Here is a 17,253-nt window from a genome sequence, read left to right as displayed (position 1 = left end):
TGGCGTACGGCATCTTCTTCCATAAAGAGAATCATAGGGAGCCATTTTGATGCTTGACTGATAACTATTTTTATACGCAAATTCAGCAAGTGGCAAATACCTTTCCCACTATCCTTTGAATTCAATTACGCAAGCTCTTAGCATATCCTCCAGAATTTGGATAGTTTGCTCAAATTGTCCATCGGTCTGAGGATGAAATGTTGTAATAAAGTTCAACCGAGTTCCCAAAGCTCTATGTAATGATTTCCAAAATCGCGATGTGAATCTAGGATCCCGATCAGAAATTATGGAAATAGGTATACCATGTAAACGTATAACTTCTCTAATATACAGCTCGGCATATTTATCCATGGAGAAATCAGTTCGTGCCGGGATAAAATGGGCTGACTTAGTCAATCTATCTACGATCACCTAGATTGAATCCCTTTTTTTCGGAGTTAAAGGAAACCCCGTCACAAAATCCATTGTTACGTTCTCCCATTTCCACTGAGGAATCGACATTGGTTGTACCAGTTCAGATGGAACCTGATGCTCAACTTTGACTTGTTGACAAGTCAAACACTTTGATACAAATTCCGTAATGTCCATCTTCATTCCAGGCCACCAATATCAACTCTTAAGATCCATATACATTTTATTTCCTCCCGGATGCATAGTCAATGGAATACAATGAGCTTCCATTAAACTAGTCTTTCTTCAACTCATCATCATCTGGAATCACTAGTCTACCTTGATAATATAGGTTCCCATCAGCTTTCATTTCATAATCCGTAACCTCTCCATTCCTTATCTGCTGTAACTTTTTTAAACATTTTTCATCTCTAACTTTCAATTCTTTAATTTGATCTAGCCATGATGGCTTGAGAGTCAATTCTGCACATATGGCACCGTCTCTTCTTAGCGATAGTCTGGCATCCAAAGCTCGTAAGACTGCAAACGTCTTTCGGCTTAAGGCATCCGCTACCACATTCGCTTTCCCCGGATGAAAATCGATCACTACATCATAATCCTTTAAGAATTCCACCCATCTTCTATGTCTTAAATTTAACTCCTTCTGAGTCATCAAATATTTCAAACTATTATGGTCCGTATACAAGTAGCATCGTTCACCATACAAGTAATGACACCAGATCTTAAGAGCGAACACTACCGCAGCCATCTCCAGATCATGTGTTGGATAATTATTCTCATGTGGTTTTAGTTGCCTCGAAGCATAGGCCACTACTTTGCCTTCTTGCATTAACACGTATCCCAAACCGTTATGACACGCATCACTGTACACTACAAAGTTCTTGTCAGACTCGGGTTGAATCAACACTAGAGCTTCTGTCAAAATCTTCTTTAACCTTTCAAAACTCTCTTGGCACTCCGGAGTCCAAGCAAATTTTACCTCTTTCCTTAATAACTTGGTTAGGGGTAATGCTATTATCGAAAAGTTTTTAACGAACCTTCGGTAAAAAACCATCTAACCCCAAAAAACTCCAGACTTCTGACACATTCTTTGGAACTTCCCACTCTAAAATGGCTTTAATCTTTTGGGGATCCACTCGAATTCCTTCTGCAGAAATCACATGTCCAAGGAACATCACTTTCTTTAACCAAAATTCACATTTGGAGAGTTTGGCATAAAGCTTCTTTTCTCTCAAAATCTGTAAAAATAATCTTTAAATGTGAACTATGCTCTTCTTCTGACTTTGAATACGCTAAAATATCATCGATGAACACCACTACTAATCGATCCAAGTAGGTTTGAAATATTCAGTTCATTAAATCCATGAAAGCAGTTGGTGCATTCGTAACTCCAAATGGCATCACAATAAACCCATAGTGACCATACCTCATTCTAAACGCCATCTTTGGAACATCTTTCTCTTGAATCTTCAATTGGTGATAACCTGAACGTAAATCAATTTTCGAGAATACTGAAGCTCCCTTTAATTGATCAAATAAATCATCGATTCGAGGAAGTGAATACTTATTCTTGATAGTCACTTTATTGAGCTGTCTATAGTCAATGCAGAGACGCATTGAACCATCGTTCTTCTTAATAAACAAAACTGGAGCTCCCCAAGGTGATACACTTGGTCTAATAAAACCCTTATCCAGTAATTCTTGTAATTGAATATTTAATTCTTACAACTCTTTTGGAGCCACTCTGTATGGTGCCATGGCAATAGGTGCAGTTCCAGACATTATTTCAATCTGGAATTCTACTTCTCTGTCTGGAGGTAAACCCGGCAACTCTGCAGGAAATACATCGGGAAACTCTCTGACTATAGAAATTTCTTTAATCCTTTTCTCCTTGGTTCTAACATCCATCACATTAGCAATGAACCCTTGAAATCCATATAGTATTAACTTCTTTGTCGACATTACTGAAATTACATTTGCCAATGAATTTCATCCTTAACTAAATACTACAACTTCTACCCCTTCTGAACTTCTCAGCGTTACTCTTTTCAGTCTACAATTGACATTAGCATAGTAACGATATAACCAGTCTATTCCCAGTATCACCTCGAATTCATCAAAAGGTAATTTCATCAGATTAACAGGGAATTCAATTCCCTAAATCCGTATGGGACACCCTCGACTCACCATATTTACATGAGCACTGTGCCCTAATGGATTCGTCACTATCACCTCATTGCTAGTAGTTCCTAAAGGAATGTTCAATTCTTTCACTAACTTACTAGTAATGTATGAATATATAGACCCTGGATCAATCAATACCATAACATGTTTATCAAACAATAGACATGTGCCTGGGTTGAGAACCAACAACTCTGCCCCAAGCAAGCTCCAAAAATCATCCTACATATCCCTGAATTATTCTTTCCATAATGTGAGCATTGTCTGACTTGACTCTGATTAGATCTCCCAGCTCTAGATCCCACTGACTGAGTTTGTCTACCTCTCATCAGATTCGATCCTCTAGCGGAGGATGCCACTGACTTTGATCTAGCCTGGGGTTGAGAACCAACAACTCTGCCCCTTTTTGATGGTGCAAACCTCGAAGAAACACCCGTTATTTTTACTGTCTGAGCTCTTGAATTTTCAAATCTCTCATTCTGAGCTCTTTCCAAAGCTTTAGCATGATTGACTACTTCTTGAAACGAGAATGGATTCAATACAATCAATATTTCATTCAACCGAGGACGTAATCCCTCTACGAACCACTCACATGCATGTTTATCTGTAGGAACAAGCTCGGTAGCAAAGCGGCTCAACTTATTGAATTTACACTCGTATACAGTGTGATTTCATTACTTCAGATTCAGGAACTCTTGTTTCATCTGTTGAACAAACTGATATCCGATGTACTTATGCTTGAATTCTTCTAAAAACAATGACCAAGTTACTTGATTGCTAGACATCCTCAATATAACATTGGTCCACTAAATCCTTGCTTGCCCTCTCAACAAGGAAATTACTCCATCTAGCTTCTCAGCATCGGAACAATTAAGTCCCTCAAGAATAACTTTTACATCATTAAGCCAAAAGTCCGCAGTAACAAGACCTTCCTCAGCTTCCCCTCTAAACTCTGGAGCTCCTAAACCCTTCAACTCTTTCGCAACATTCATTTTCAGAGTTGAAGTAGTAGGAGGTTGAAAACACGTCAATACCATGTCTAACGTTCTAAAGAATATATCTTGATCATTCACAGGCACTCTAGAGAGTGTCTGTTCTTCACTTTGCTTGGTCAGGGTAGGTGAATTGCTACTTTTAGTGGGTCTATCATCTCCCACTTCATTTCTAGAACTACCATGTTCGGACATCTATTAAAATACAACCATATAGTTCTATTAGCAAAACAACATACTTACTATTCTATCATATCAGAAGTTTTCACTATTTTGTTGGCATGTATACATTATAAGACACTCTAAACTTCAGTTTATGTCGAGAATCGACTAAACTGTAGCTCTGATACCATTAAATGTAACACCCCTAACCCGTATCTGACTCGAATATAAGTCTGAGGTGTCACATTAACTTTTCAAACTTTGACACTTAAAGAAAAACAGAGAAATTTTAAACTTTCATTAAAACAAAATAAGTTAATTTACATAAAAGAGCCCACAAAATACAAAATCGATCAGAGCATTCATAATTAACAACTTATTACATGCCAACACTCTATACACAACCAAAATACCTACTTTGTCAATTACTTCTGATATGATCTTTTAGTAGTGATATTGTCCTTGCCACTTCTATTACTGTTCTTCTTGTTTTTTGGTACCTATGTGTAAATCACTTACACGCTAAGTCATAGACTTAGTGAGGCAATAAATAAACATGTAACAATAGATTCATGAATATGCATTTTTTACCATATGATCATGATATTTCAATATGCACGTATCTATCACACTAAACATATATAACCATATCATGCACATATAAAACTTACCTTCTTGTGCCACATTCACTTTAATTTATTTTTCATTTGCCCATGTACATTATTGAGAACAGAGGTATGTGAGTACATAGAGGTTGTGCACTATATTGTCACCACAGCTCGTATAATTCCCTCAAGGGGCACTGAATATTTGTCTCGAATGACCACTGCGTCCCGGACCACTGGATATGTCCCGAAGGACCACTGGATATGTCTCAAATGACCACTGTAACCCTCGACTCTTGGCATGCCAACTATACCTACAACTCTCATATCGTATAACATGGGCTTAAATATAAATACATTTCTCATTTCATATCTCTTTCATCACTTTTCATATAAACACATATAATCATTTCCATTATTCCACATACCTGTATTGTATTCTCTGGCAATGACATTCGTTCATTTAATATCATATTACACATCATGAATTATGCATACAATCTCTATCACAATAGTATATGTATGCATGTACATAAGTATAGAATCATGAATTCAACTATCATAGATAGACTTATCACAAGTCTTATCTCTATACACTTTAACTATAAAAATGCACTCACCTTAGCCTTTCTTTGATTCGATTCTAATCCTTCAATTGTTCTGGAATAAGATTACGTTCTATATCTACATAGTAATACATTGATACATATCAGTATACTAATTGATATATTATAAAATATTACTCCCTAGGCTAAAAAGAAAGCTATTTTTATCTTTTAATGAAGGTATGCATCGATGCACTCTACAGTGTATCGATGCATTCCATAACGTGTGCAACGATGCACTACTTGTGCATCGGTACACAAATCACCCTCGATGTTTTAATCTTAAGGGGTGCATCGATGCACTACTTGTGTATCGATACACTAATGGCATTCGATGTTTTTATTTTAAAGGAGTGCATCAATACACTCCATGTGCATCGATACACCTTAAACAATTTTTGGGATTTTACCCTTGATGCATCGGTACACATTCAATGTGTACCGATTCACTCTGCCCAAAATTCACTTCTTGAACCCGAAAACTCATCCATTTTAGTTTAAATCCTTCATGTTTCATCCCCTTTTATATTCTTAAATCTAGTACACATACTTAAACCAATCTATACTTATTTATTTCATCTTAAACCTCAAAATCATATCCTCCTCATGAAATTCAAGAATTTTACCAACTTTACAACATGATTTAATTTCACTTTTAACACTTCGTTTGTCTTAACTAGATTGATGACAAGTCAAATTTAACTTCCAATTCTATATATGAACTCTATTTCAAGATTTCATTCAAGAATCTCTAATCTTTAATTTCTCCTAACTCCGTCATCCTTTTTTTTAAGATAACTTAAGCTTTCCTTAAGCTTAGTTATCATTTAATAATTAAAAACCAATCTTAAATTTAACAAGAAACTCAATAATCAGAAAACTCACCTTTGTTTTGCTTCACACGTACAAGGAAGAAAGAAGAAGAAGAGAACTCTGGAAGCCTTTGTGTTCTCCCCTTTTCAACCCACGTGGATTAATATATAACCCTTCTTTACTTATTTCCTTATAAATAAACCCTTTGCCCTTCCATTCCTTTTTGCTTTCAATTTAATCATATACAATAATTTACATAAATCTTTATACTATTCAATCATTCTATTTTAATCACCAAATTCTGAGACTTTACAATTTAGTCACTAACCCGGTATTGAGGATGTTATAAATCATCTGTAACACCCCTAACTCATATTCGACCCGAATACAAGTCTAAGATGTCACATTGACTTTTCAAACTTTGATTCTTAAAGTAAAATCCTGGGAATTTAAAACTTTATTAAAATAAAATACTTTAATTTACATAAAAGAGACCACTTAATACAAAATTGATCAGAGCATTCGTAATTAACCACTTATTACATACCAACACTTTATACACAACAAAATACCTACTTTGTCAATTACTTCTGATCTGATTTCTTAGTAATGTTGATGTCCGTGCCACTTCTATTCTGAATCTTCTTATTTCTTGGTACCTACGTGTAAATCACTTACACGCTAAGTCATAGACTTAGTGAGGCAATAAATGAATATGCAACAATATCTTCATGAATATGCATTCTTACCATTTCCTTCATGACATTTCAATATACATGTATCTATTACACAATAACATATATAATCATATCATGCATGTACAAAACTTACCTTATTGTACCACTTTCACTTTACTTTGTATTTCAATTGCCCATGTATATTATTGAGAATAGAGGTATGTGAGTACATTGAGGTTGTGCACTAATACTGTCACCACAGCTCGTATCAATTCCCTCATGGGGCACCGAACCTTAGTTCAATATTCGTCCCGAAGGACTATCATATATGTCTCGTAGGACCACTATATCCCGAAGGACTACGTCCCGAAGGACTATTATACCCTCGACTCTTGGCATGCTAATTACACCTATAGCTCTCATATCGTATACTATGGCATTATTCTTATATTTCATATGTTCATGTACTCATGTCATTTCTCTTGTGATCATGTAGCTCATGTCATGTTCTCATATCACATATCATATCACATGTGTATTTGAATCTATTCATGTATATATACATCATTTATCCAATCACATGAACATATATATGCCTTATGCATGTATTACAATAATTATCATGTATGAATGTTCACAAATATTGTACTATGAAAATTAATATAGGGATTAGACTTATCACAAGTCTTATTCCATTATACTATACATATAGTATGCACTCACCTTAGCTTTGCTTTGATTCGATTCTAATCCTTTGATCATTCCGGAATAAGCTTACTTTTAGTATCTACATAATCACACATGGATCTATATCAGTATTATAGCTAATATACTCTAATGGTTCACTCTTTAGATTAAGATAAATGCCAATTTCCTCTTTTAATGAAGGTATGCATCGATGCACTACTTGTGCATCGGTGCATAAAATGCATTCGATGTTTTATTATTAATAGTATGCATCGATGCATGCCTTATGCATCGATGCACTAATTACATTCGATGTTTATATTTTAAAAGATTGCATCGATGCACTACCTGTGCATCAATACACCTTCAAACAATTTCTGGGTTTTAACCTTGATGCATCGATGCACTATGAATATGCATCGATGCACTCTGCTCAAAATCCTCTTTTTGAACCCGAAAATTCATTCATTTTGGATTAAATCCTTCATGTTTAATCCCCTTTTTCATTCTTAACTACAGTACACATCCTTAAACCAATTTATACTCATTTATTTCATCTTAAACCTCCAAATCCTATCTTTCCTATGTAATTCAAGAATTACATCAATAATTCAACATGTTTAAATTCCACTTTTAACACTTCGTATATCTTAACTAGATTGATGACAAATCAAATTTAACTTTCAATTCTAGTTATGAACTCTCTTCCAAGATTTCATTTAAGAACTTCAAATCTTAAATCTCTCCTAACTCCATCATCCTTTGATGTTAAGATAACTTAAGCTTTCCTTAAGCTTAGTTATCATCTAATAATCAAAACCCAATATTAAATTTAACAAGAAACTCAATAATCAGAAATCTTACCTTTGCTTTGGTTCACACGCACAAGGAATAAATAAGAATAAGAGAACTCTGGAATCCTTGGGTGTTTTCTCCCCTTCCACCCATGTGTATCCTTATATATACATACTTATCCTTTCTTTAATTATTTTTCCTTACAATTACTCTATTGTCTTTCCATTCCTTCTTCTTTTCAATTCCATCCTACACAATAATTTGCATGTAAATCTTTATACTATTCATTCATTTTATTTTAATCACCAAATTCTGAGACTTTACAATTTAGTCACTAACCCGGTATTGAGGATGTTACATCATCAACTGAGTTTGAGGGAATGTAGGAGGTTTGAAGATGGTTTGCTTAGAATTTCTCTTCACCGGCTCGAACACCTTGGAGCTCTTGGAGAAAACAAGTAATGATCCAACCTGTAAACCTCCATTCCTATTCCCCGACAAGAATTCAAAATTTCGTGGAATCTGATGGCGTTCAAAGAGACTGATGATGTGTTGTTTTGTTGTTTCACATATGTAATTGTTTACTTAAAAAATAATATATTTTTTGTTATTGCGACATCATCAGGTTGACATGTCAGCAAACTTATCTGAGGTGGAAATTGCTGGCGTCCACATCATCATAAACTAACGGTTATGTTAGTCATCACGGTCAAAGGTATAAATTGATGCAATTAAATAACTTTAAGGGCAAAATTAATGTGAAAATACGATAGGGACGAAATTGATAAATTTGGTCCACTTGAATAATTGTGACCCTTAAGCCCATTTTAAATGTAATTATCATAAAATTTTATTTTTTATTCATCCTTGTTTTTGTGGTATTTGTTTTCAAATTAATATATTATGCTACTAATTTTTTTTATGAATTTGATTATGATATAGATATAGATTTTATGTTTTATGTTTTATTTTTAAAAGAATGTTAACAATAAATTTATTGCTATGTTTAATTTTAAAAGAAGTCATTCTCTACTATTTTTTTAAATAGAAACAGTTTTTACTATATTTGTAAAGTCAAAATACTTTTCGATGAAATAAATATTGGATTTGCTTTTAGGAGCCCAAAAATAATTGAACGAAAATTTTAGGATTCAGTTATCGTTGGCAATGAATGTTGATGACAGTTGGCAATGATGTGGCAGTGATGAGTTGCGAACAACAAGGGACTTTGATCGAATTCATAGATTAAATTGATATTTTATTTAATTTTAAGGGTCAAATTAATATTGTTATCTAAAGTTTATGAGTTAAATCAATATTTTATCTAAAATTAAAGGATTAAATTAAAATTTAATTTTTATTAACATGTCACATTATCAAACTAATAAAAATTAACGTCCGAGTGATCAAAATATCATAAATTAATGATGTAAGTGACTAACATCAAACCAATAATATTTAATGTGCTGTTGACCAAAATGTTATAAGTTAACAATGTAAGTGGCCAAAAAGTTGTAAATAGGTAACATAAATGAGTAAAATATTACTTTTTATAACTTATTACTCAAAAGTGAACACTTATAAACAAAAGTGATAATTTCAATAGTTTACCCTATTTTTAAAGAACTTTTCATGAGAGAGCCAAAGCCACTATGCAAAAGCCAAGCCTCCATTTTTCCCAAAATGAAAAAGAAGTTTCGCTCAAAAGAGGCCGCCGGCAGACTTTGAATCTTTGAATAGTTTCAAATCCTTTCAAGTAGAAAGATTTTATTTTTATTATTATTATTATAAATTATTGTAATAATATTTAAAGTTAAATTAAATTAGATTTACTGGTTCTTTAATTCGGATAATATTTTAGGTAATTGTTATCTTAATTTATAAGGCGAGAATATTTTTCATCGATGGAAAAGCATAATACTGTGCGCTAATGGAAAAATAAAATATTATGCATTAATGGCGGATATTTATTGTTTCGTTATTTAATTTTTTTCAATAATTTTTTAATGTGAATTTCCTATTTAAATCGTTTAAACTTACGAGATTAACACACATAAAAATTTCTCTTTTCTCAATCAATATTTCGGTGATATAAAAAAACTTAGTTCGTTGAACACTATAATCATGTTATTGTTTTACTCACAACGTTATTTTATCCTGGGAGATATTTTTGGCCCTCTTTACTGACATGTAAGATGTATATTAAAATCTATAATTGTGGGTACACACATATAATGAATAAAATTGTCATAAAGTATGACATAAAATAAATGACTAATCATGTTATATGAGTCATAAATATTAAAGTGTCATAGAATTAAAGTGTATGTATCATATATACCATAAATAATATTTATAATTTAATAAGGGGTAAAACTATAAATACTTAAAAGATTGACCTAATATTATGTATATATATATAAAGAGGTAGTAGTCTCCAAAAAAATATAGGTTAACTTGTATTATTCTAGCAAGAGCAAACTTATTATTTTGAAAAACCACATCCAAAAAAAAATCATAGATCTTAACCTACCTATCAATTCAGGTACGTTTTGTTATTTAACATTTTATTCTTGATAATTATTCTTGATTTTATATTAGTTAGATTTTGGTTTTACCATATTATTCTGATTTCTTGGTATAGACATCCCTATTATTCAAAAAAAAAATGGCAGCCGCAATTTAGATGACTGATTGTAGGCTGCTTTGCTTATCGGCTAAAATAAGGAACAAATAATATGTTTATATATATATACTTACAAATCCATTGCAGTAAAGAATCTGAATCCTCCAACAATGGCAAACACAATCACCTTTTTTTCAATGCAAGAAAAAGGTTTTCTTTTCTGCATTATTGTTGCTTTGGATAAGCCCCCAGTTTTCCTCTTCATAAATTACCCTTTGCTTGATTATTTCATGCTTTTAGAATAATTATACGGCAAGCTAAGAATGTGAGTAAACTGAGAGAGTCTGCAAAAGATGGGAACAAAACAGAGGGAAACAGAGACTACTAGGAAGGTTTTCAATATAAACCTAGTTTTCTTCTTTTTCTTCCTTCTACTTTCTGATTAGACAAACCATTTGAAAAGAAACAAGATAAGATACAGCAGAAGAAGAAGAAAAAACGAGAAAGGGTTTTTTATTATCATTGGGGTTTAAATATTCGTCGTCATCATGAATACATGGTATTTCTTTCGGGATAACTTTATATAAATCAACTTCAGGTTGTCCAAAGTTTCACAATTTCCTATGTTTTGTTGTTCAGCTTTTGAAGAACAAGCGAAGGAAAGACGTATAGTTGTTCAAAGAAAGGGCCCTTTTTTTTTAATACAAAAGGAAAAGGAAAAAGCTTCCATCGTTGTTGTTCAAGGATGCTTCGTTTCACATGCATTATCTTAATATGTATGTTGGGTTCCTTCTTTTCATTTGCTAGAGCTGCCTTCAATCTTAGCCTCCCTCACCAACATCCTTTCCCAGAATCTGTTGTTCATGATGTTCAAAGGTAGGCTCCTCTGATTCTACTATTTCTGGGTTTTTTTATACATTCATGATTTTGTGTTCGAAAAGAAGAAGAAAACCACAGCTTTTCGATACCCATTTTAGTGTGTTTTGATGACCCGAGGCCAATATCTCATTATTTTGTGTTGGAAAATTTCGAATTTTTTGATTGACCTACTCTTACCAAATTTAGTTAGTGAGTTTTTGTTTTTTAAAAGAACATTTTTTTAAGAGAATTTTCATATGTAAGCATGTTGCTCAATTTTCCTCCTCTGTTTCCCGGAAAACCTGCAGAACCCCCAGGAAATTTACGTGCATTTTACTGAAAACTTTCACTTTAATCTTTGTAGGAGATTAAATGTGTCCGTATCGAGAAGACAAGCCCTCTCCGTGAGCCAAAAAGATCAATGTCTAACGGGAAACCCCATCGACGATTGCTGGAGGTGCGATCCCGAATGGTACAACAACCGCCAACGCTTAGCCGACTGCTCCATCGGCTTCGGACAAGGAACCCTCGGCGGAAAAGGCGGGCGGATTTACACAGTCGTGGATTCGTCCGACAACGACGTTGCCAACCCCAAACCGGGCACTTTCCGGCACGCCGTCATCCAAGACGAACCCCTCTGGATCATCTTCTCGACCAACATGGTGATCAAACTCAAACACGAACTCATTTTCAACTCGTACAAGACGGTGGACGGCCGCGGCACGACCGTTCACGTAACCGGCAACGGGTGCATAACGTTGCAGTACGTTCAGCATGTGATCATACACAACATCCACGTCCACCATTGTAAACCCTCGGGGAACGCCGACATCGCGTCGACGCCGACGCACGTCGGCTGGAGGGGGAGATCGGACGGTGATGGGATCTCTATTTTCGGTTCGCAAAAAATCTGGATCGATCATTGCGCCCTTAGTTACTGCACCGATGGCCTTATCGATGCAATCATGGGATCCACTGGAATCACAATCAGTAACAGCTATTTTTCTCACCACAACGAAGTCATGCTTTTAGGGCATGATGACAGGTACCGTTTTTCCCCTCATTTGATCGAATATTCAAATTTCAAATTAATTAAATAAAATGTTTTTGGGTAGGCATTTGGCGGATTCGGGAATGCAGGTGACGATAGCGTTTAATCATTTCGGAGAAGCGTTGGTGCAAAGAATGCCGAGGTGCAGGCGAGGGTATATCCATGTGGTAAACAATGATTTTACTGCTTGGGAAATGTATGCCATCGGCGGTAGTGCTAACCCTACCATTAATAGTCAAGGGAATCGATATACTGCACCTGTCGACCCTAATGCTAAAGAGGTGTTCTCTTCTTCTCTTACTTCATTCTTTTTATATGTTATTCTAACTGTTCATTTTTTAAATATTTATTACGATATTGACCGTTTAAATATATCCCATCATTCTGTTTAATAATGTTAAACAAAGTAAATTCCAATTGACTAATAATGGTAAACAAAGTTATGAATTGAAGCATGGATTTGGTTTTCTTTCTTGTCTACCATTTGGAAAATATGACGAAATTTTATGATTGATTAATGATTTTGGCTCCTTACCCCTTTTTGACTTATGTTTTCTTTTTCTTTTTCTTTTTTGCAAGTGGGGGCTCATTAACGATCCCCACAATGAGAGTGATGGTGCGTGGGATGTACCTTTACTATCTATGTGTAAGGTCATTTTTAATCTAAACAATACAGAACTATTTATAGGAATATAAAATAATTAAATTTGAAAATATAGCTTTACATTCAAAGATGACTTAATGAATTTAACAATTTTTGTTTTTATCAAAATTAAAATTTTAAAAATAAAAATATCTCCTTAAATAATCTAAAGGATTAAAAGATAATATATGTTTATAATATATATCTTAACCATTGACGACATACATAAGCCACATAAACATAACTACTTGAATCTGATACCTTAAAGAAAAATAATATTCCTTTTAACCATTAAATGTTCATCTTCTACGTTTGTTATAGGCGCGTGTAGTGCAGTGTCTTGATGAGTGCGTGTTTTGTAAACAGGTGACAAAGAGAGTGGACACAGATGAGAGAGAATGGGCAGGGTGGAACTGGAGGACGGATGGGGACTTAATGGTAAATGGAGCGTATTTCGTGCCGTCGGGAGCCGGCGTAAGTGCTCAGTATGCTAAAGCTTCAAGCGTCGAGCCTAGATCCGCTGCCTACATTGATCAGCTCACTTTCAATGCCGGCGTCTTTGGCGAGGCCAGGTATGTTTCTCATCCCGAAAACCCAATATTACCCCTTTTCTCTTCTTTAGACCAATAACTGAATTACCTGTCAACGTCAATGCTTGGTATAATTCTTATTATGGGGCTTCAACTTTTTTATTAAAATTTGATAATATCCCTTGTGCTCACCCACAAAACGATTAATGAAACTAAATATTAATTTCTTATTTTTTTTGGATTTAAAATTTTAATCCTATCATCGATACCAATAGCTTTGTACGTAAGTTTTAGGGGAAATATTAGCAAAGCCAACAATTAGACTAAGTATTTTAAATCGAAAAAAGTTAAGGAATCTATATTTAAACTTTTTAAGCTTAGAGACCGTATCATAAACTTTATATAAATTTAGTCCTCATTAACGTGCCTTTGCATGGGTGTATCAATCCACCCCTTACATTCTTACTTTTTTACAATCGAAATCTATTTTAATATCCAAATATGTATAGTATACTAATATAATAAAATTCTTACTTTTTTTAACATAATCTATTTCAATATTTGAATACGTATCGTATATAAATATAATAAAATATTAATATATCTTCAGAGATGAAACTAAAGGAGTGAAAAATTCATGACCCCTTAAGATTTTTAATTTAATAATAATTCAAACTCTTCTAAATTTAAATATTACACAATTTAAACTTTATATCCCCAAATTGCAAACAAGAGATGGAGTTAAGGTTAAAATTGAAAAGGAGAGGGACCCACGAGAAAAGGGGTATTTTTTTGGGGTTTCAAGTTGGTGAAAGGGTAAGTTTATATTCTCTTTGATCTACAATCCGTGCACATCACAGAATAGCTTTATTCATAACATATAGAAGAAGAGGCTTCCTTCTCACTTAGGGGCAGAGCTTAGTGAGGGCCCAAACGGTATCGAACCTACTTAAAATTTATATATTTGATATAATTTTGATTTAATAGTATTTTAATTTATGTAAAAATAAATATTTAAATTAAAAAATATAAGAATTTATTAAATATTTAATCGAGTAAGGAACGAATTAAAGAAGGATAATCTTGTATTCTCAAAATTTTTGGCTAATAACAATTTAGGTCATTGTAAGTTTAAATATAAAACAAATTAAGTGTTATCTTGTGAAGTTTGAGTTTTTTTTTAATAAATCTAGGGTGAATACTAGGTAATGTGAACAAAGACTCTCAATTATTTGACAATGAACGCTCATACCCCTAAATGCACAGTGCTCGAACTTGAGACCTTAATGATAATAACAATCTCTTAATCACTAAGATCGTTTGATTCGTGCTGAATTTTGAATTTAAATACCTAATAAATATTTACATTTTTCTTAAATATTATAATATTTCAACATCTGTCAAATATTAGTTATGATTCTCTCTTGGTTCTCACTTATTGGGCGGGGCCCTTTCCCTTTCTTCTTCGACCCATTTTTCCCTTGGCCGCATAGACATGATATTAAATATGAAATTTCAAGAATCTTTTGAAAATAGTATGATGTGTGACCTTTTGCATGCTGGGAGTGGAATTATTTTGTACAGGGCAGAGACTGGGAGCTTTGTTTATCCCGGATCCGTCGGCAACAGCGGGTCCACCGGCACCGGCACCACTAGCGGCGGTGAAGGGTCCAGTGACGATGGCAACTACTTTGGAATGATATTCGGGAACGGCGCGCCACCAGAATCGACCCCACCACCTTTGACATCAACATTTTTGTTTCTTCTAATTATTTTAATTTTGTATTCTATTACCAACCAAGGTGCTCTACCGCCATTATTATTGTAATAGGAAATACAAAAAAGAAGAAATCAAAATTATAATTATAATTAAAGTTATAATTTTATATATGAAATGAAAGAAATTAAACATTTTATTGATTAGTTTGGTTTGGTCGCTATCTAACACAAAAAAAAAACACAAATAACATATGTTCAATTGGTGTTACCTTCCGACATACGGTTTAATTAAATTAATATTTAAATATTAAATTAAACACAATTTTCAATTAAATCGATTTAATTAATAATTATATTTTTATAAAACACCGGTAAAGTAATGAGAGGATTATGAAAATGATGTGGTTGGTCGAGGTGGGATGTTAAATTCCACATCAAATTCAGTGCATTTGGGTCCCCTTTTTTGCATCTTCCCTTGAAATTAGCCTTTTTCTTTTATTGATTTTTGATTGGATTTATCTTTGGCTGACAACAGCGTGCATCTTGACAAGGGATGTCCCATTGTGTGAAGATTTTAACACACTAAGCTTTGTAGATTTTTATTCTGACTTTTAAAATCCACTTTTCTTCGTTTGTTAGCTTTCTTATACAGTGCATGCTATGCATGAGTCTACAACAAGACTGTCTTATATCTCTAAAACAACCCCATTATAGTTATAGATCATGCAAGATAGTTGAATTTAAAAGATATGTTTGTTTTTAAATATCATACTTGAGGATGGCAATGAGTAGTTTAAATTAAAAAAAAATATTTTAAAAAGACTGACTGTAAGATATATATGTTTATAATTTTTTTTTAAAATTAATCACTAGTATCCGATCTATTGACCGATTAATCCAATTTAGGTATTGCAAAGGCGAGGGCAACCCTCCCAACCCAGTTTGCTCCATTCGCAAACACCAGGATTCAAACCCTGACATTGCTTAAGGGACTTAGTGTCTCATCCCACTAGACCAACTACCAGTTGGTCTATAAGATATACACACTTTACAAACACAGTTACTTGAATCTGCAATCTCTAAGAAAACAAGTATATATAAATCTTGAATGTATCAAAAACATATTACGTATATTTATATTGTTCTTTGCAAACATTTGGAGTTCTAAGTATCATAACCATATGATATACATGCCAACTAGTTTATCAATATTCAAAAATGTCATACTGAATATGGAGCATATTTGATTCCTCAAAAAATTGATGTTGAACCTGACTCCTGACTCCTTACTCCTTACGCTTTCTACCACCTACGCATGAAAATCATCACACACTAAGTATACACTTAGTTAGGTATTATATTACTAACAATAATAAAATAAGAATAATAATTAAAAACATGTATAGGGAAATAACATACATATAACATATAGGGAAAAACATGTATGATGAATGAGAATGCATGATACGTGAATCATATATGAGTGCGAGTAAATATGCAGTTGAAACTGCCACGTAGATAATATGCACATAAAGTGCCACGTAGAATATACAAGTACTATAAAACACAACACTGTATAAATCAGAAATATCATAATGATCAATCATCATGAGTTTTTTGAATACACAAATAGTATCGCGTAGAATTGCACATAAAGTACCATGTAGAGTTGCACTCGAAAGTGCCATGTAGAGTTGCACTCGAAAGTGTCGCATAGAATATACACGAATGTAACATGTAAGATCGATAAAAGATCACTCAAACTCTTGGCATGACAATTGTATCACTAACTCTCAATGCACATACAATGAACCTTATATTTAAATCCATATATCATTCACATGTCAAAGTTTCATAAACACAAATATATCAAAATATCATATAAAAATGTATTGGGT

The 17,253-nt window shown here is 33.5% G+C and overlaps 1 protein-coding gene across 1 annotated transcript; it reads left to right on the top strand.

Annotated features, from left to right (window-relative positions):
• The first annotated feature begins 10,795 nt into the window (after positions 1-10,795).
• Positions 10,796-15,477, top strand: LOC120157811 (probable pectate lyase 13). Its single transcript, XM_039168828.1, has 6 exons — positions 10,796-11,113; positions 11,194-11,430; positions 11,777-12,457; positions 12,528-12,744; positions 13,473-13,678; positions 15,221-15,477. Exons 2-6 carry the CDS (start codon positions 11,300-11,302, stop codon positions 15,462-15,464), a joined length of 1,479 nt encoding a protein of 492 aa, XP_039024759.1. The 5' UTR covers positions 10,796-11,113; positions 11,194-11,299; the 3' UTR covers positions 15,465-15,477.
• The last annotated feature ends 1,776 nt before the right edge of the window (positions 15,478-17,253 follow it).

This window comes from Hibiscus syriacus, unplaced genomic scaffold (assembly GCF_006381635.1).
Source record: "Hibiscus syriacus cultivar Baekdansim isolate YM2019G1 unplaced genomic scaffold, ASM638163v2 tig00111276_pilon, whole genome shotgun sequence".
Lineage (NCBI taxonomy): Eukaryota > Viridiplantae > Streptophyta > Magnoliopsida > Malvales > Malvaceae > Hibiscus > Hibiscus syriacus.
Note: the sequence above shows the minus strand (reverse complement) of the source record. Positions and strands in the feature narration are given on the sequence as shown.

Bases quoted from the DNA above. Each gene is read 5' to 3' on its own strand.
- LOC120157811 (XM_039168828.1), top strand. From the start codon at position 11,300: ATGCTTCGTTTCACATGCATTATCTTAATATGTATGTTGGGTTCCTTC. The intron at 11,431-11,776 runs GTAGGCTCCTCT...TAATCTTTGTAG, and splicing joins GTTGTTCATGATGTTCAAAG to GAGATTAAATGTGTCCGTAT. The intron at 12,745-13,472 runs GTGTTCTCTTCT...TTTTGTAAACAG, and splicing joins TCGACCCTAATGCTAAAGAG to GTGACAAAGAGAGTGGACAC.